General features: G+C 39.1%; 2 protein-coding genes across 2 annotated transcripts in view; one reads left to right on the plus strand and one right to left on the minus strand.

The window, feature by feature from the left end:
* Positions 1 to 5,375, plus strand: part of PCBD1 (pterin-4 alpha-carbinolamine dehydratase 1) — a 28,012-nt gene extending 22,637 nt beyond the window's left edge. The window contains exons 3-4 of the mRNA XM_063434688.1: positions 2,203 to 2,283; positions 3,651 to 5,375. Coding sequence (XP_063290758.1) covers positions 2,203 to 2,283; positions 3,651 to 3,749 — 180 coding nt within the window. The 3' untranslated portion in view covers positions 3,750 to 5,375. The remainder of the gene's footprint in view (positions 1 to 2,202; positions 2,284 to 3,650) is intronic.
* Positions 5,376 to 10,516: 5,141 nt separating this feature from the next.
* The window catches only part of SGPL1 (sphingosine-1-phosphate lyase 1), a 74,132-nt gene continuing 63,752 nt past the window's right edge, over positions 10,517 to 20,896 (minus strand). Inside the window, exons 10-14 of the mRNA XM_063435371.1 lie at positions 19,279 to 19,425; positions 17,059 to 17,297; positions 15,329 to 15,475; positions 13,345 to 13,465; positions 10,517 to 12,510 (exon numbers count right to left, since the gene is read on the minus strand). Coding sequence (XP_063291441.1) covers positions 12,370 to 12,510; positions 13,345 to 13,465; positions 15,329 to 15,475; positions 17,059 to 17,297; positions 19,279 to 19,425 — 795 coding nt within the window. The 3' untranslated portion in view covers positions 10,517 to 12,369. The remainder of the gene's footprint in view (positions 12,511 to 13,344; positions 13,466 to 15,328; positions 15,476 to 17,058; positions 17,298 to 19,278; positions 19,426 to 20,896) is intronic.

Genomic DNA, 20,896 nt, shown 5'->3' on the forward strand with positions numbered 1-20,896 from the left:
CTTTCTACCGATTGTTTCACTTCAATATTTAATGGAACTTGACACCTGACTTGCCCCATACTTCCAGATTGTCTTAAATGTTAAATGTACTTAAATATAGAATAAGACCTTTTAAATGTTAGATGTATTGTGAGTTCAGGCTTTAAAATACTTTTTCTAGTAATACAGTGGAACCTCGGAACTCGAACGTAATCCGAGGTCCCGAAGTGTTAGAGAACCGGATCAACATTTCCAATAAGAATTCAAGTAAAATTGATTAATCCGTTCCAGACCCCCAAAATTACAGCATTTTACATTTATATGTATGCATTAAAAATGCAGAGATCACTCTAATAATAAGCACCTTACATTTATTTGAGTGGTTCCGGCCTTTCAACTTGCTATAAATTTACTGTTGGCCATTATTTCAATTATTTGTAATAATTGTCTGACTTGAAAATGAGACGTGGCTCTTTGTTGTATGCTCTGTTACAGAAGATTGTTTGTGTATCGAGACATTTGGCTCTTTGTTGTATGTTCGGGTACTGAAGATCGTTCGCGTACCGAGACATTTTTTACTCAAAATTTTTGTTTTACTTTTGAATTGTTAGAGAACGGGACCGTTCCAGTTCCGAGGTTCCACTGTCTAGCCACAGGTTGTACGTTTTTAATATCTGGAATCGGAGACAAGTTTGGTGTGGTGTTCAGCCTCTCTAGGGTAGATGTTAATGCTGTCGGCAGCTACCAAATACCAGTGGTTAACCATTAAAGCAGCACTGTCATGCCGAACTTACCTTTCTTTAATAGATTCCTCTTCTCTCCCTCTGTGAGGATCTGTTCTTAATTTCTTCCTATCTGCTCTAGTTTTCTTTAAAACCGCTTCTCAGCGGTAGGGGCCGGGGAGGGGAGGACAATAGGCCCCCACCCCCCTCAATGTTATTTAGGACCCTCACCAGCCGCTAAGGGTCCCCCCTTCAGTTTAATAGCCCCCACTCGCACAGCACAGGTGGGGGCTCGGGAGGGGGGATCCTATGTTTTGTTTTGTTTTTTTAACAGTGAGCAGCTACAGGCCCCTACTCGCGGTATAGCAAGTAGGGGCAGAATTTACTAATACTAAATAATCTTTACTTAGTATTAGTAATTTGTCTGAAAGACCAATTTTAGGTCTTTCAGCCTTTTGGTAGATTGCTCCCTAATTCCCACGGTATCAGGGAGCTAGCCGTGCCACAAATAGGATCGGAGTTTCATTCATATGAATGAAATTCCGATACGAACAAAGTTCAAAATTGCGTCCTAACACGAATGGAGAAACTGTTCTCATTCTGTTAGGATGCAATTCGGTAGTTTTGCTGGTGTTCTGTCTAAATGACAGGACGTTCAGGAAAGTGAAAGGAGGCTTTGCAGGAACACAGAGGAAAGGTATGAATTGTGGGGAAATTGCTCTGACCACTGGAAATGAAGCACACTTTGCTCCTCCTCTGGTCAGAGATGGTCAGGTGTAGGAAACCTCCATAAGACAAGTAGTCCCTACTTTGTCTTATGTTTTAAAGAAAACTAGAGCAGACAGGAAGAAATGAAGAACAGATCCTGAGAGAGGAAGAGAAGAGGAATCGATTAAAGAAAGGTAAGTTCAGCATGACAGTGCCGCTTTAAGATGTTTAACATGGAAACACTTGGTATTTGCTGGCGATGACGACAGGCATTTTAGTCTCCTGGTATTTATCTCTCTCCATCAACCCACTTGAACTTCAGAAGGACACATTATGAGTGCTGAGAACAGTATATGTAGGTAGGTGTCTACTCAGCCTAGTGGGAAATCTGGCCCAGTGCCCACACTGAGAGTTATGAAGAAGGAATAATTCTGAGACCAAGGGAGCAAGCGGCAAGGACATTCTGTTGGTTTCCATGGTTACTATGATACATCTAAAACATTTCCAGAGAATAATTATTTCCTTAATATGTAGACAACATACAACACAGGTGTTTAAAAATGTATTCTATGGATTTTTCACACTGTAGTGACGATGTCTCATGTGTCTGTTTTTAAATTCTGTACTTGGATGGAAAGTTGGATTCTATGATGGCTATAAATGATCAATTTACTGATATCACAGCTTTTCAGGCCCTAGTTTCAAAATAAATTAAATACACTTTTTGACACCCAACAGATGTATTAATTCTGAGTAATGATAAAATTCTCTAACATTCTACATCTTACCCTAGGCGTTCGGATTCATGACCAGGGTGGCGCTACAGGCGGAGAAACTGGACCATCATCCTGAATGGTTTAATGTCTACAACAAGGTACCCTTGAGCTTAAATGGATACTCTAACATTCTAAATATGAAGCCCAGCCAAGCTTTTAGCTTTCTTTGCCAATGTGTAACTCCAGCTCTGACTCCGGTCATTCAGCAAACTTGGTCTGGACTAACTATATCAATTTATGACGTGTACACTTCTGTAGCATGTCCGTATCATTTAATGTATTTTTGTTATTTATATCAGTGTAATCTATATTTTACTGCATGTAGCTTGTTTTGAGGAGAGTCTGCATCTAATTATGTCAAATATCACAACTCTGCATGACTTGTCAATCCAGACAGGCTCGGAAAACTAAGCTTTACTTGAGCTCATGGATCACATCCACAAAGCTCAATATTGTTAAATCCTATGCTACAAGTCTAGCAAGTTACCCCTACAAACCTCGTCCTGCAAAGTAACTGCTGGGCAACAGCACGTGCAGTTGCTTTGGTACTACCATATTTCTAGTTTTGAACCACAATGTTATTGACATCAGAAAAATAAAATGAAAATATTTTTTAGCTGTTCATTTACAAGCCGTCAGCCAAGCACTATGTACAGGATTAGAGATCCATATAGCTAATTGGGGGAGGGTTCGTGGTGCACTTGTCAGGGCTGAATTTTTACGGTAGGTTAGTAGAAATGTTTGGCCCCGACACTGAAATCTGCCACCCTCGGCATGGACCGTTGTGGGTGCACAATACATCTGACAAAAGAGATGTCAACACTGAAAGTCCATCAGATTTAGTTTTTTTTTTTGTCTCAAAAACTGATACTCCTTTAGGCACAGTGAGCATGGGGTCCATGTCTAGATTACCCTTTTAACTTGGAGAAAGCCCCCCCAAAAACAGAATAGGAGGACACCGAGAATGGCCAAAAGCTTAGAGAAACGGTAGCTTGCCCTTCGATGAGCTAAAACCAGCCTGAGATCTGAGCAGGGCTGGCTTATTGAACTGTTGTGCGTTGTCAGTACTCTCCCTGCACCTTTTTTTTTTTTTTTGCTGTTCAAGTTTAAAGGGTAATCCAGATGTGGACCACGTGCTTATGGTTCCTAGAGGGGTATTGGGTATACCACACTGATGAGGCCTAAAAAGGACAAAATGATTGTCTGGGGTTGCTGTATCCCTTGCGCTGGGATGCCTTTGAATCTGGACCACTATTTTGGGTGGGATCAGTCTGATATGCAAATGGCCCTGGTTCTTTGTGTAATGACACAAGATGAGTTAAAACTAGCTGGAGATATGCACAAGGATCCACCGAAGGCTATATGAGTTGTTCTCAGTGTCTGTTTGCTGTCTGTTCTCAGTGCTCTCTAGCCCTCTGGTTGTTTGTTTTATCATTGAATTTTACTTAATGTTTTTGCTTTGCAGGTTCACATCACTTTAAGTACTCATGAGTGTGGAGGACTGTCAGAAAGGGACATCAATTTGGCTAGTTTTATTGAACAAGTGGCAGCCACACTGGCCTAATGAACAGGAAACCCCCAAAAATATTGTTTTGTAATTGTCTGCGATAGTTTGTATACAATTTCTTTCTCTGTGCCTTCTATTTTCCATTAGTTAATGCGGTCTTACTCTTCGTGATAGGAAACTCAATTAGTTAATGGAATTGCCAATCTTGAAACATTCTCTTTAGAGTATATGGGTTTTTTTTCTTCTTCTTCAAAGAAACAATAGAAACTATTCCTATATGTAATTTCTCTGAAGGGTTTATCGCCCAGATATCTTTTGCTTACCAGCAAAGGTAAATTTTGTTTAGGAGGAAAGAAGTGAACTATTTTTGGGGAGATAGCATAGATTGATATTAGTGCAAAAAGGGGCTGAAAGCCGGAGTATTTTATCCTTTTCTTACCTAGGTTTTGTAGATGCCATCTTACCCTGGGTGTGATTTTTATAAAAAAAAAAAAAAAAAAAAGACTGGGTCTTCACATCTTAAAGGACCACTATAGTGCCAGGAAAACAAACCCATTTTCCTGGCACTATATAGTCCTTAGGGCCCCCTCCCACTGGGCTGAAGGGGTTAAAACCCCTTCAGCCACTTACCTTAATCCAGTGCCGGGCTACCTCTGCGCTGGTGACCTCTCCTCCCCCTCCGACGTAAGCTCCCGAGTGGAGCCGAATGCGCACACACATTCAAACCGCCCATAGGAAAGCATTACTTAATGCTTTCCTGTGGACGTTCTGCATGCTCAATGTGATTTTTGCATTGAGCATCGCGGAACGGCCACTAGCGGCTGGATGAACCCTGCAATGTAAACAGTTTTCAGCTGCAGGGTTAAAACCTGGGGGCCCTGGCACCCAGACCACTTCATTGAGCTGAAGTGGTCTTGGTGCCTGTAATGGTCCTTTAAGATTTGACTTACCCGTCTCAGTAAGTTAGAGGACTGGCTATGTTCTGCCATTAATTTACAATTCACATTTCAGGGCTGTCCAATCTCATGATGGACTAAAATGACAGTTCAAGGTTATCGGGGAAAAGCAATCTATTCTTCAATCAGTAATACTAACTGATCTAGATAAAGGACCACTCCAAGAGTGTTTTTTTGTTTATTTCATTTTGTAAAAAGGTTAAATTTATAAAACTGGCAATTTCTATTGAAATCTGCACTATTATAAATGATCCATATTACAGCCACCTGGCAGCAATTGCCCATACCTGCCTTGCAAAGACTTCTCGTTGAGCTGCATTGGAAAGTCTGATTGGACAGCCATAGAAATGCTGGGCGGGGTTAGAAGGGGAGGGCTTGCGATAAGAGAAATGCCAGCTGGTTTTTATAAATACCCCATTGAGAACATGCCTAATTAAATGCATGTTTTCACTGTGGTATATCTACAAAAGTGATTTTTTTGGTTTTTTTTACATTTTATATGAGCTGTGGATTGGGCCTTTAACATTTTGATGTCGACGAAAACCCCTACTTAAGACTGATAGAACACACCTTTTATTAGTTTGCTATTGATCTTTTAGTGAAATATTTTTATATTTGCGTGATGAAATCCTTAAACAGTATTATTAATTGTATTTTATAAACTGTGTAAACATTATGTATTTTGTCAAGAAACATGCTGGTTATAAATGTATCTCTTACCACAAAATGCTTGTATTCAGTGTGTTTATTTTCAATGGGAGCCCAAAAGGACAGACTTTGATGCTTTCATACCGAGCAATTGTGGTTAAATTTTTTTTTTTTTTTTAAGTAATACAGTACAACAATAGGAACTCCACTCCATCCATATGAACAAAAGGATGCTCAACTAGACAATGGGCCAGCACCAGCCCAACAAAATGTGTAGATACCAATAAAAGAGAAGAGGTTCAGGCACCCCAATTGCTTTAGGGACATTTATTGGAACCAAGGGAACAATGCAACGTTTCGACCCAGAATTGGGTCTTTGTTAAACTATACAAGTCTGGATTAAAAACATTTTGGGAACTTGTGAAGTGGGTCTCATTGATTGCTGTTCTGTTTACCACTAAGCAATATTTTAAAAGGGACTCTAATATTTAGTGGTTTGGCGGACCATAATGTCAGCCACTAGAGGCGCTACCTTAAAATAGCAGAGTAAAACTCTGATAGTCTAGTGAGATGACCTGATTTTGGCGCAGCATTTTGCTGAGCATGCCCACTAGCCTCCCCATGATTTTCTATGGAAAAGCATTGGATTGGCTGAGAATCACCCCACAGAAGGCAGAACTACTCAGGAACCCAGTGCAGCAAAGGAAAAAAGGTATGTAAATCACATTTTTTAAGCCTGCCTGCGCTGGCCTGGTCACCTTAACAGAGTCCCAGAAACCTTTGAGACTGGACACAGTGTTTGGGATCTATGGACTCAGAACTGTTCATTGTTAACCCACACAGACCAAGCTGTCTTCTGGAGGAAATGATGTAATGGATGGGGATTTGAGGGGAAAAAAATAAGTTGTAAGCACTATACCACTTCATCTCATTGAATTGGTTTTAGTGTTTGGAGTACTCTTCCACAGTCCCTCCACTCAGTGATAAACTATTTTCAACACTAAAATCTTCCACACACTTCCTTCAAACCATAACAATTCATACCTGCAATGTATGAAAGACGTCAGCTGACACTCTCAGCCAGTCACTGCTGCTCATGCAAATGTATCATCAGCCCAAGTAGCAGAGGGGCTGCTGGGTATTCTCCTTTAGCAAAAACGAGTCATTATACCAGTCATTGTATTAAATTGTATTTATTTTAAAAAGCTATACATTTGCTCGCACAATGCATAAATAGTTTTACATCAGGAATTAAATTACTTTGAGTAATATTGTCCATGACCGTGACCCTTTAAAACATTAGAAAAACATTTAAACAAACTCTATATTGTCAGGAAAATAAACATGTATTCCTGACCCTATAGTGTTAATCATGATCTATCCCCCTTATTATAGCAAAATCTTACCTTTATTCCAGTCTGCTGATGCTGGCTCTGTCCCTGATCTGCCTCCTTGGCTGACATCAGAAATGATAATCTCAGCCAGTCACAATGCTTTTCCTTACAAAATCATTGGCTTGGTTTTTAGATCATGAAGGAGGGTCTGGGGGAGGAGCCAAATTCCTCCCTGGCCAATCAGCATCTCCTCAGAGATGCATTGAATCAATGCATCTCTATAAGGAAAGTTCAGTGTCTCCATGTAGAGCGTGAAGATGCTCAATGTCAGTTCTGCACCCAGGAAGCACCTCTATTGGTATCAGAGGAGTGGCTACAGCCTAGAGACACCTCTGGTAAACACTGCCTCTTCTCTGAAGACTGTTTACATCAAAAAGCCTGCATGGACTGACTATTTTCACCAGAACAAATTCAATAAGCTGTAGTTGTTCTGTTGACTATAGTGGTCCTTTAATATTGAAAGGAAGGGATGTGCCAGGGAATACCAGACACAATAACTTCAATGAGATGAAGCAGTCATAGTGCCAGCAGTGCACCTTTTAAAATGTTTTTGATGTATCTTAATCTGGTTGGTTGCTTCTGTATATTTTAATGCACTAAACATAATAATGGATCAGTTGCAGTCGGTGATGCTTTTGGGTTAATATAAAGTATATTAAGTATAGAAGGAAATCCTATTTGTCATTTAAATACATTCTGCTTTAAGTGGAGCAAAATAAGACACTAAACAAAAGATTGAAAAGTAATTTAAAATGTTTATTTCATAATTACAGTACATTAAAATAACCACCCATCAGGTGATGCAAGGCACTTAACATGTAGTTAATTTACGTTAATTCCCTGTATTGCTTTAATTTATAAACAGTTTTTATCGAATGGAACAGGTTAACAGTGTACAGTATTTATGGACAAGAAACGAGGAAGGACAATACACACGTTGCAAATAAAGTAGATTTTAAAAGGTGTATACAAATCAAAGTCTGACGTGACGTGTCTCCTTCCCCCCTTTACTGCTAGTAATTTCCAAATCGATAGTGAAGACAGACCGCACATGGCCATAACATGGATCAGTATGAAGCAATCACAATATTTGTGTTAAATAATTGGAAAGGTGACCAGAATCCCACAATAAGAAGACCTGGATGCAAGTATTATCTATCCTTATGGGCTTTACTTCCTAAGCCTACTCTCTGTTAAGTGACTGCCCTTGCTGCATATCTTCAAAGAATACAGTGGTAGAGTATGGTCACATGTACTAATTGTTGGGAATACAAAGTAAATTTCAAATAATTTAAAGCAACAATGTCACCATCTGAGGACTTTGCCAAGATCGCAAACTCTCCTGACAGTGACATCGCCGCTGATCAGCAAGTGGCCGCAGGTAAAGGTGAGATTTAGTTACCTGAACCGGACCCTCGCAGGCGCCGCCATCTTTCTCGCGCTGCCCATCTGCAAGCGGACTTCCATTTGGTATAGAGCAGATTTATGATACGCATTGTGAGTATATACATCAACGCACACCATCACTAATTGTTTAGTTTTGACACTGCATGCATGTTTTTTTAAATTGTGTCATTCACATTAATTTTGCATGTGATTGTATTTAAATACACTTTGCTCATTTTGCACTAACACTATTTAATTTGTCTCACATGTTGGAATTGGTGTAGAACCCACTGATACTGGAGTATTGTGAAGTAGTGGTGGGCTTAACACAATATGGCTGAATCAAAGTCCATATTTGTTTGTTGACAGAGGTGATGTTAAATAGCTTTATAAAATTTTGAACTGTGTTTTTATGTGTGCACGGTTCCTTAGCCTGTATTAATTCCCTGCAGTCGTCACTGGTGACGGTTGTCAGGATTGACTCTTAGACTCTGCCTAGTGTCTAAGAAAGTCAGGCGTAGGAGAAATACAGAGACAATGTAGTCCGTTCTTTGACTCTGTATAACTCTTGACTGGATTGGAATTTCAGTGAAGTGAAAACAAGCTATCTTTATGAAATACTATTTTTTCAGATGGGGGTGACAGTGCCGCTTTGAGGGCAAAGTTATTGGACTGAAAGCATAGGTGACTAGGGCAGGGGAACCTTTGGCTCTCCAGATGTTTTGGACTACACCTCCCATGATGCTTTGCCAGCATTATGTGTGTAAGAGCATTATGGGGGATGTAGTCCAACATCTGGAGAGCCGAAGGTTGCCTATCCCTGGACTAGGGGAAATGTTCAAGTTGGGCATTGTTTGCCTTAAATTTGTTTGATCAATGAGTTAAGTTATTTTGCCACCACGGAGAGAAGTGATTAAGGAGAGACAAATATAACTTGAAAGCTAGTCTTCTTAGAAACAGAATAATTCTCAAAAATAATAAGACATACAGTTAAGGAAAATGATGCAATTTAATTATCAGAAAATAATAAATACATTTCACTATAAGGTAATGGTAGATTAAAAGGGCTATAAAACCTTACTAAAGAGTGGACCTAAAACTGACAGATTCAATCATTTCTTTAAACTATTGGGCAATACAACGTAAGGGGAAATATATTAACCAATCACAGAAGGATTCTAAGGTAGACTTGTCACAAATCAAATGCCTGTCAACCTATGGCCGAATTAATGGATTTGTTTATATATGTGCCTAACAAATAGATTCGTTTGTCTATAGACTGACAGACATTTGTCATACAAACAGACAAGTCTATTCCAAAGCAATCTCCTTGATGGATATCCATCAGCATCTTATGAATAATTTACACTTCAGCATACTTCTCAACACTGGGAATATGCAAATGCATTTGCTTTGTGTTTAACGAGGACAGTTCCCTGGTGTCCAGCATCCGGGGAACTAAATCCCCCAAATCTGGACTACTGCAGAATATCAATTCTCATTTTCCGACCCTCAGCACAAAGTAATAACGGGTGGCCAAGGAAACCGTGCAGGTAGGGTTATTCAATAAAATCTGAATCTTACGCAGTTAAATCAGAAATGTAAAAAGCCAGGCAGTGGCTAAAGCAGAGTTATAGAAAAAAAGAATTCACGATATTAGCCTCAATTTTGCCTGAATTTTCTTAAATTTCAAGTTTAATGAACAACAAAAATTGCAATCAATTTTTAGGCCATAATTTCCAAATTTGAAAAAGTCACCTATGTTTTCTGGTTGGCTAGCTTAGTCAAAGTGAAATTCACTCTGAATTCTATACAATAAGCCTGAGAGTTTATAGGATTCAATTATAGCCAATAGTGGTTTCACATACATCTGGGACACTTACATTAAAATGCACTATACAGAGGAAAACCCTTGCAGCATACATTTTCCATATACATTCTCCAGTTACAAGGGAGATTGTAAGTGTAAACAGAGACCTCGGCTCCTCTATAAGTCAATAAATAAGTATGCGTGATTTGCATCAATTGACAATACACTATTATTTACCGTTGGGTTTGCCAGATCGACATTTTTTATTTTTTTGTGGCAAGCATACAACATCTTTACACTGTGCATCCTGGCTATATCTGCATATTGGAGAAGTGGCATTGCTTAATCATAGCTGTTCCATTGAACACAGTTTCAGAAGTTCCACTCCTGTAGCATATGAATGCCACATCCTGCCGGCTCTTGTTGTATGCACAGCTCTATAGCAAGTAACATTTTGTATGTCTCCATGCCACAAACAAAAGGTACTGCGTATCTCGGTTTAATAGCTACATTTTAAAACGTTCCTTTTTAAGATTGATTAGTGCAGCCATATCATTAGACACAAGGTGCTATGCAATAATTAGCAATTAATTTAACACTGATAAAAAAATACTTACATTAACATTTTTTTAATCAAATGGCATTGCGTATATAAACCATGCAGTGCTATATGGCAATGATTGAACCATATCATCTGTGGGATTAGAAGATTAGCCTTGTTTGTCAGACAGAATGGGAGCCAAGTCCTTACTAAAACCCATCTATAGACAGAATGGATGGTGTTAAATGTGGCTTTAATACCAGTAAGTTTCTAAAACAATTTATAAACTAACCATCATTTGAACCAGTTACACCACTGAAACATCAAATTCAACACTAACCACAGAGTATAAAATAATCAAGGGTTTTTGGTTTTTCTCCCCAGTAGTGATGTACGTTCTACAGATCCCAATGATACATCTTAAGAAGTTGGGCATGGTCTGGGTAGGACACTAAATTAGATGTCAAGCTCAACAGTAAGAAGAAAGAAATCCAATTGCCATTTTTTTACTAGAAATATACTGGGTTATGAGCATATGTTTTTGTGATCTTGCTCAGGAAGGCAAATAGTTTAATGAATAAAAATAGTATTACAATTATTCAAGCAAAACTTATTGGTTGCCTTGGTGTATTTTAATTGTTAGGACTATAATGGACAAATACATATCGCAAAGCATACATTTTCTCACTCCGCGATTATCCCTTGGAGACACGGCCAAGTACTAAGGTTACAAGGAGATGCAGATTATGGGCAGACAGAGAGGGAAAAAAAAGTCTAATGTGCTTAAGCTTATTGAAGTGAAGTCCAACAAGACGTTAATCTGTAATAGAGCCCATTCAAGTCCTGGCACCTAGAACAACATTTAATGGATTCACTAGCACAGGCACTGCTGGCAAATCTTGACATTTCAAATCCCAGGTCACGGATTCCCTCCTTCAACCATGCCTTATAGATCACATAACTGAGTGCCGAGGGCAGTGGTTCTCAAAGCACACACAGTCCAGGCTTTGCTGACAAAACTAGGACCACTTGGTGGCCATGTTTATAAAGACACAGAGTTCTCAATTCAAACTACCAGCTGTTGGCAATTAATCTGGCAAAGTGTGCTAAAACTTATTTAACCTTCTTTCAGACCTGCGGTAAAACCATGATTGGATAGGTCACAATGGTTACACAACATTTGAGAGGTATATAGTGCTATGACTTTGTTCCAACAGTAAAAAAAGAAAACAGTTAACTAAAATAAGTTTGGCAGAAAAAACAAAACCAAAACAAAACCCTGACCGCCACAAAATACGAATGCCCATTAAGTCATTTTACAAAACCATCAAGCACAGAACAAAAAAAAATAAAATGTCTTCATAGTACAAACAGAAAGAAGACAAACTGAGTGAAGTTTCAGATATTTAAACAAAAATGACAGAAAAGAACATTTTTAAAAAAAGGGGAAAATTGAAAATATTTTTTTTTGTTGGCAGACGTTGCTCAGGAGGGTTACGGAGCTAAATAAATAACCATATTCTGTTTGCCAAACACAAGCATTAGATATCACCCACGAGGAACACACTTGGGCAAAGTCTGATGGAACTGGCCCAGGAGGCACACATCGTGGGTTTTAAGCTCAGGAGAGGCGCCAACAGACAGATTAAATGAGGAATGTATAATATTTGTAAAGTGTTACCACAGTATGAATGTTAAAAATAGGTTAAACCCTCTTACCCTGCTTAAGAAGAAAGTCCACAGAACAATAGAATTAATGACAAGTACCTTACGAATTGTGATAACAGGAACTTCTGCTTACAGGCATGAAAACATGTATGAACAAAACTAAAACAAAAGTCCTAAATGTTTATATCAGCAGCCTGTGGTTTTCAAGTCCCTGCAATTTTCTTGTGTGTGGCTGCTATTTTCCACCGTACCGAGCAGAAGATGAAAGCAAGGCCTAGTGGTGTCCGGATGCACCGTTTACTTGTTTGTTAGACAAGCTGCTGTCTGTGGTGTACAAACAGTCCAGGAAGGCTTGGGAAATTTCGGTCACCATGGTCCGGTCAGGAATGGCTTGTGCCATCCCGTAAATGGCACCCTGTTTGAAAGAAAAAAGAAACAAAAGATTGGTTTTAATTGTTTCACGTCCATGTGAATTGAAGTGCCACATGGTTTATTTATGTCGCAATTCAACTGCAAACATCTGTGCTGACAGACATATTAACATACAGTGAGGGTGAGGGATGTGTGACGTACGGGATGAATTATCTCCAAAATTGGGTTTACCATGTTCAGGCACAAGGTGGAAGAGGGCTGGGTCACCTACATAACTAATAATGATGGGAGACCACATGGACAAGAAAACTGGCCAACAAATAAATAAATGAAATACATAAAATGTATCATTCTATGAATCAATAGAACATTGCATTTCCCTTCATGTTGGATCATCCCATGGATTAAGCAGTCCTGACTCTCTGAAACGAGTGAACACTTGTCATCACAAGGTTGTCAGTCGGTAATGGCAATTCGGAAATGTACGGATGGACGCTTGGGATTCACAAGTACCGTCAAAGTGAATGCTCACATGCTATACCCCTTTTAATTACCATTAGAAAATGCTTTGGGTCTGTGCAGCAAATTGCTTGCCTGTGCTTTCAAAGAAAGGGTTAAAGGGGACACTATAGTCACCAAAACCACTGTGGCTTAATGTAATGGTACTGGTGTCTATAACACGCCTCTGCAGACTCAGCAACCATGCCTTTTCAGAGAAAACATGTCGGTATAGTCCGGTCGGTATAGTCCGGTCGGTATAGTCCGGTCGGTATAGTCAGGACTGCATGTTTGTATTTCCGACACTATAGTGTTCCTTTACATTTTAAGCAATTATATTCTATATGCTGAAGCAGAGAGAACAGTAAATACGTCTTACCACTCCAGTGGTTTTTGCCCCAGGATTCTGCATTATAACCGCGACAGACTCTTGGACATCTTTCACAAACTGTTGTGCAACACCTGGCTTTGTATGCAACACGGTAAGACATATATGAAAACTGTCATGAAAAAGGAGAGAAATCAGTCAGCAAAACACGTGCCATTATACACTGGATATCACCTACCACTTGCCTGCCAAGTCCTCAGTTTTACCTTCCCCGAATCTGAGGACACCATACCCATATTGTGAAGCGTTTTATTACAGGCAGGTTAAAATCAATCATACAGATCACTTTATGCCTTACTGACTATAGTGTTGCAGTCCATGTACACGGCTTAAAAAATTAATATATACATTGCGCATGTGCTGTAGTTGCTGTGATTATGACTGTCAAGGTGTTCACGCTTTGCCAGAGAAACAAAGGGATAGAAATGATGCTGTTTAGATGCCGATGTACTGACAATGAAGCTGGTGTGTTGGCATCATGTGAAGGTGTCCTTTGGAAAATTGTTCCAAAACAGGGCCAGGTGGTAGATAAGCCATAGCGCCAGTAGTGACTGAATCTAAAATGGCTGTAACATGCAGAGACCTGGCCTGATAGAGGCACCATCAGCACTGGAGAAGCGGCAAGTCTTGAATTGACATCTAATATTGTAATTAACTATATTGTTGATCACTGTGACAAATTAAATATTCAGTGCATAAAAATGTTCTCTCCGAAAGGAAAGCTGTCAAATATTTACCATGCCACATTTAAGCTGTCTATACGCAGCTGTAACTATATATATTGCTCTTAAATTGTAAGCTCTTTTTGCAAGGCTCTCTTCACTTTCATTTTCTGTCAATACTGTACCGTTTATTTCCACATTAGCACATTGTTATGCTCTGTGGAATATAATAATGCTCTTTTTCCATGTACAGATGGCGCTGTTGCTCTCAGCTAGGAAACTGGATTTGTTTTACAAAGAGGAAATACTATGAGATACAAAATCGTGAATAGTGTATTATGTGAAAATAATGTCTGAGAGTTTCTGGAGATATCAGTTTTCTTCTAGAATCTCAAGACGGCAATGCTTATTCATCTTTTAGATTATATAGATTTTTTCCCCACTGCAGATTGAATGTCACAAAGGGTCTGTTCTCTGCCATTCCACCTGCAGTGGATTGCAAATCTCACCACGTTTAGACACCTAGCTGGGGCTCACTGCTGGGCTGCAGCTGTGCAGATATCCAATAGTTTCAGGATGTTCGTGGCTGCTGTCATCATATTAAAGTGGCTCTGTCACCTCATACTTACCTTTCTCCTACTCTTTCAGAATCCATTCGTCTTTTTGTTATTTCTGATCTAGTTCTCTTTAAAACCGAAGACAGACTGGGGACTACTTTGTGTGTATTTTGCCTACGCTTGACAAAACTTAAAGGATGGAGGTTAAAGAAACCTTCACCCTTTGTTAGCTTGAACATACATTACACCAGGCCTGCACAACCTGCGGCCCCCAGATGTTTAGAACTACGACTCCCATGATTCCCTGACTGTTTTATTGAAAAAATCATGGGCGTTGTAGTTCAAAAATATCCTGGGGGGAGAGGGGAGCAGGGGGAGAGGTGGCGCAGGTTGTGCAGGTCTGCATTATTCAATATGTTTTAAATAGAAATAGATCAGTAATGAATAACATAAGAATGGATTGGGAAAGAGGAAGAGAAGAGTAAATAAGAGAAAGGAAAGTTTGAGATGACAGACACTAGAGGGGTATTTAAAGATAAGTTTGCAATCTAGTCCTGTTTGCCAAGTTGGGAACAGCGAACAAGGTGGGGCTGTCCTACTGGCCAATAAAAAGCCAAGAAGAAGAGGGTTCTCTTCAAGACTTCCATATAGAGGCAATATGGCTAGCACAAAAAGACGGATTTAGGTCTTATTTAGGATACATACTTTCAGTTTGGAAAATGCTCCTTAAAACCTCTCTTTCTAATAAATACTGACCTAGGTGGAAACTGAAGCGTGTTAAGATTCCAGCCCTTCTCTGTTAAAGCATTAGACAGATGGTAAATGTCAAACGACTTTGACCCCACTGCAATTACAGAGACTTCAGGATTCCCAAATATGAAAACATCTTTGATCTTACGCAACCTAAGGAAAAGCAAAAAGAGAAACAAATTAGAAAAAAACAAATAAAACCAAATACAAAAACAAATAAAAAAAATAATGTCAGACTAAGCAAATGAAAAAGAATAAATAAAAACATTTACAAATATTTATATTTTTTTTAAACACCTGAAACACTAACTTAAAGTGCTTTATGTATGAAGAGTATGTCTTCTTTTTTCATATTACAAGTGCACCTATTTCATTAGAAGTGAACATGGTTACATCCCCTGGCCGTCAATCAGATAGCAAGTCCTGTTACTTCCTGGTTTGGTTAGTTCAGTGAAGCAGCAATTGCCCAGAGCACCAGTCTAGCAAAGACGTCTCATTGAGCTGCATTGGAGAGTCTGATTGGACATCCCCAGAAAGTGTGGGCGGGTTAAAATGTGAGGGCTTACAAAGGCTGCAGACAAGAGAACTGCAGCTCTTGCAAACTAATTTTATATGTACTCCAATGAAAAAAATGCATAATTAAATGTATGGTTGTTTACATTGGGAGTATATCCACTAAATGGTTTTGTTTTGAATTTGGGCAGTGGAGGGTCCCTTTACATATATTTGGGTTCCCATAATAGCAGTTAGCATGGGAAAAAAATAAATAAATGAATAAATAACCAAATGGTGTATATGACCATGCTGTAAAAAATTAAATAATTCATATCTTCACACATTTTCCCACCAAAACCTAAAAAAATGTTGTGAAATGTATAAAACACCACTAAAACATAGTTGAATATACTTCATTTTCTTCTCGGTCTTGCTCCCTTCTTTACCTCCATCCCACTCTCAAACAGTCTGTCTCATATCTTTTTCTTGTACAACCCTCTTACTGATGCAGGCCGATTCCACTCTACAATCATGTTATGCGTTAGATCTACCTTCCTGCCTTATTACAATGACATTCACCTGACTGGCTACCTTTATTGTATTAACACAGTGCTATCTATACAACTGGAAGTTAATCAGCGTTAAAGGGTTACTCCAACCAAAAAACAGTAACTTCAAAAAACACTGGTTTTGGCTAAAGTAACCTTTCAGAGATGTTTTAAAAAAAAAAAAAATAATAATAAATGCTAAAACTTACCTCCGTTTCATCGGCAAATCCAAGTTCTCCCCTCAGCCCACTCCTCCTTGGCTTACTTTACTCCCCCTTTACCGGTGGGGGAAAGATGTCAGGGATAACAGACAAAGGGGAGGACAGGGGTCGCATGGCCATTGGCTGTTTGGCACCAGCATGCTGGCATCAGGCGTTAATTTTGCACAGAATTGACATGAACCAGCCCGGAACTTTGTTCGCGTCTGGCTAATAACGTTGCTGGAAGTGGAGTTACACAACTGGCAGCTAAGGAGTTAATTTCTGTTAATGCAGCGTTACAAAGCGCACTGCTGCACATGCAGACTCAAGGCACCATGACCACTTCAAACCAATGAAGTGATCAAGGTGCTTGGAATAACCCTTTAAAATACACAACAACAAAACAACACAAATAAATAAACACATATGGTGACAATAACACAAGCAAAACATCATACAATGCAAAATGAAATACAAATTAACAAACACATACTCTAGCTGGATGAAACGTGCGGTCTCAATAATATTCTTGGTGGCTTCTATATAGCCATCTTCTCCAATGTGCATCATGCAAGCCCAACAAGCTGCTATAATCCCACCAGGACGGGAACCAGCTATAACAGGAGATGCATAGATACCGCCTGGCCAGTCGGGGGCGACAAAGAACTGGAAGTGTCTGTACTCTTTGCTGCTATATAAGATCACGGAAGATCCTTTGGGTGCATAACCATACTGCAGGCAAAGAATATTCATGTCACGGTCAAGTTCAAACAAATTGTTACTCGATATATATTACAGGATGTCCATGAATTTAAAGGAACACTATAGTCCCCTAAATTACTTTAGCTAAATAAAGCAGTTTTAGTGTATAGATCATTCCCCTGCAATTTCACTGCTCAATTCACTGTCATTTAGGAGTTAAATCACTTTGTTTCTGTTTATGCAGCCCTAGCCACACCTCCCCTGGCTATGATTGACAGAGCCTGCATGAAAAAAAAAAACTGGTTTCACTTTCAAACAGATGTAATTTACCTTAAATAATTGTATCTCAATCTCTAAATTGAACTTTAATCACATACAGGAGGCTCTTGCAGGGTCTAGCAAGCTATTAACATAGCAGGGGATAAGAAAATCTTAATTAAACAGAACTTGCAATAAAGAAAGCCTAAATAGGGCTCTCTTTACAGGAAGTGTTTATGGAAGGCTGTGCAAGTCACATGCAGGGAGGTGTGACTAGGGTTTATAAACAAAGGGATTTAACTCCTAAATGGCAGAGGATTGAGCAGTGAGGCTGCAGGGGCATGTTCTATACACCAAAACTGCTTCATTAAGCTAAAGTTGTTCAGGTGACTATAGTGTCCCTTTAACATATTTACACCAAAGGCTAGCAGATTTATTAAATCATTTAATAAGTTCATAAATAGAAAATAATTCCATCAGCGGATGTAATCTCAAATTTTTTTATGGAGGGGGTAAATTTTATTGCATATAAAGCACTGGTTTATACTAGAGAAAGAAAGTAAAACGAGCCTAACAAATTGAGAGGATACACTGATTGTGGGGGGTAGCCCGAGGTGAGAAACTAATAGAACAAAGAAGAACAGTGTACCTCAAAGGGAACTAGAAAACAAAAAGTATACTATGTACAGTATATTTAATGTTTCTAATGGGATGCCAGTATGCCAGTAGTACCATCACCAGACTCGGCAACATAGAAATCCAAAAAAACAAATACATTTTATAAACTAGAAAAAGACAATACTGCAGTGCTCGAAGTGCTAGACCTGCAAGTGTATGTAAAGAGGACAGAATAAAGGAAGATGAATTATAGTAGGTCCTCTGTATATTTAACCCATAACTGATGCCAAAAGAGCACTGTCCGACAATACTTGCTGAGGGATAGTGTGTGTGCGGGAGAATCTAAAGGCAGCTTACACGTCTGTATCCTGTGTAATCCTAGATCGGGCAAAGTGGCTGTGAGTACTTAATTACGCGTAATATCAGAGTGGTATTCGATATCTAACATGATGTAAAATCTATTGCCCAAATAGCAGAGAAATATTGCTGGTAATCGAATACAACAGTTAAGTTCCCCAGGAGCAATTTAGGGGTTAAGTCCAAGGTCTTGAATATGTCAGTAAGGACTAAGCTGCAAACAATATATGTATAGGGGATAGGAGAGGGGCGTAGAATAAGACGCATAGCCTAAAAAAGGCAATAAGTCAAACTAAACAAAATAGTTAATGAAAGGCTAAATCTCCCCCCTGTGCCTTCGAGGGCACCGGTCTCTATACCCCATCTACAAAACCGTACACTGAAAAAAATCCCTAATAAAGCGTAATAGCTTAAGTGAAAAGGTGTTTTAAAAAGCGCGTGATTAATGCTGCATTTCAGTTTGCTGTCTAACACGGTAGACAGACAGCATAACCAAAGCCTCTAAACATTAAACATACTGTACATAGCATACTTTTTGTTTTCTCGTTCCCTTTGAGGTACACGGTTCTTCTTTGTTCTATTACGGATTTATACTACTCTATCCAAACATTACGGGAATAAGGAGCCAATACAGTCACGAGGGACAGAGGACTTTTAATATCAGACCTGTAACTGTCTGTGAACCCCAAGTGCCGTGGGCGTTTGCTGGCTGTATATTCAGTATTTGAACACGGAGAATCTAGTAAACTTTTAATATATCTACGTCAAACCAATTTACCTTGTGTGTATCTGCAGATATACTGGTCACGCCTTTTACTCTGAAGTCAAATGGCTTTAACGGGAACCCAGCTTTCTCCATGAATACAATGAGGAAACCACCCAGACAGGCATCAACGTGGAATGGGACCTTATATCTCAAGGCAAGCTGCACAGAAACAAAAAGGGAGGTTACTATACACTCTACATATAGCTGCAAATGAATATATTCATTAAAGGAACACTATAGGGTCAGCAACACTGTTGCGGTTTATTTGATACAATTGATCCTGTTTAAAAGATACATTTATGTCCAATAAATCATTTATATCTTTTTATTTGTAGGAATTTTAGTCTGGCTGATCTTTGCTTCAATTCAGTGTACTATTTGTTTTAGATCATTGACATCTTCATTGAAGGAGCGCACACACATATTCTAGTTTTTGTATCTTCCATATTAAGTCGCTCACCACATGTATGTTGCTGCCCACTTTAGCATTGATTTTTAATTACCCTTTTTAGTTTTTTCTGCCTCTGCCCCTGAACCGCCTGTGAAAAGTGATTCTCTCAGTCAATCACAATGTTTTCCCACAGGAAAGCATTGGATTGGCTGATACTGTCAAGGAAGCAGATCAGGGACGGAGCCAGCACAAGCCAAACACAGCCTTGAATTGAATCAATGAATCTCTATGAGGAAAGTTCAGTGTCTGCATGCAGAGGGCGGAGACACTGAAAAGTAGTACTGCACACTGTGCAACACTGCCCCAGGAAGCATCTCTAGCAGCCATCTAAGGAGTGGGCAGTTGAGTTATCACTAGGCTCTAATGTAAACACTGCATTTTCTCTGAAAAAACAGTGTTTACAGCAAAAAGCCTGAAGGTAATGAGTCTACTCACCAGAACAAATACAATAAGCTGTAGTTATTCTGGTGACTACAGTGTCCCTTTAAATTAATATGTAGTTGGATTATAAGGTAGTTAACAAAATCATTTTTATTACAGACGGGCAGTTGAAGATAAAAGGTGCATTTATAGTCTCTTCCAATAAACTGGAGTAGAATAAACACAATAGGGACTTTGTACAGCTATACAGGTAAACGTTCTAGGGTTTGTTGGTCACTGGAAGAGTTTAGGGAAAGTTATATATGAAACGGATTTGGAAGAGAAACTCTGTTCTGATTGGCCACTTCTGTTTCTAGCCAATCAGAATGGGCAATACAACTATTGATGGGGATAACCTGCTGGCTATGCCTAATCTATTATGGGATTTCCTTGGACATAAAAGCAAGACAAGGGATGATTCATACATTTTAATCACACGTCTCTGGGTTCCAGCTGTAAACAAACTTAACTTCTAACATATGTGATCTTAGTGAATAATGTACAAAACCATTAGAATATAAAGACTTTTACCCAATGCATTGCCACAAAGGCTTACAATACAAAAAGGTCATTATTATTCCAGATCAAACCGTGGCATTTTAACTACTAGTTTTGGGCACAAATGCATTTCAGCTGATACAAACCAAACTGCTTTCAATCTACGCCAATTGAATAAGATTCTACAAGTAAAGACGATAAGGTCATGTTTGAGTTCTGTTGAACGGGTTCACACAATAATTTTAAAAAGTTAATGATCAC

This window comes from Pelobates fuscus, chromosome 10, assembly GCF_036172605.1.
Source record: "Pelobates fuscus isolate aPelFus1 chromosome 10, aPelFus1.pri, whole genome shotgun sequence".
In the NCBI taxonomy this organism is placed as follows: Eukaryota; Metazoa; Chordata; class Amphibia; order Anura; family Pelobatidae; genus Pelobates; species Pelobates fuscus.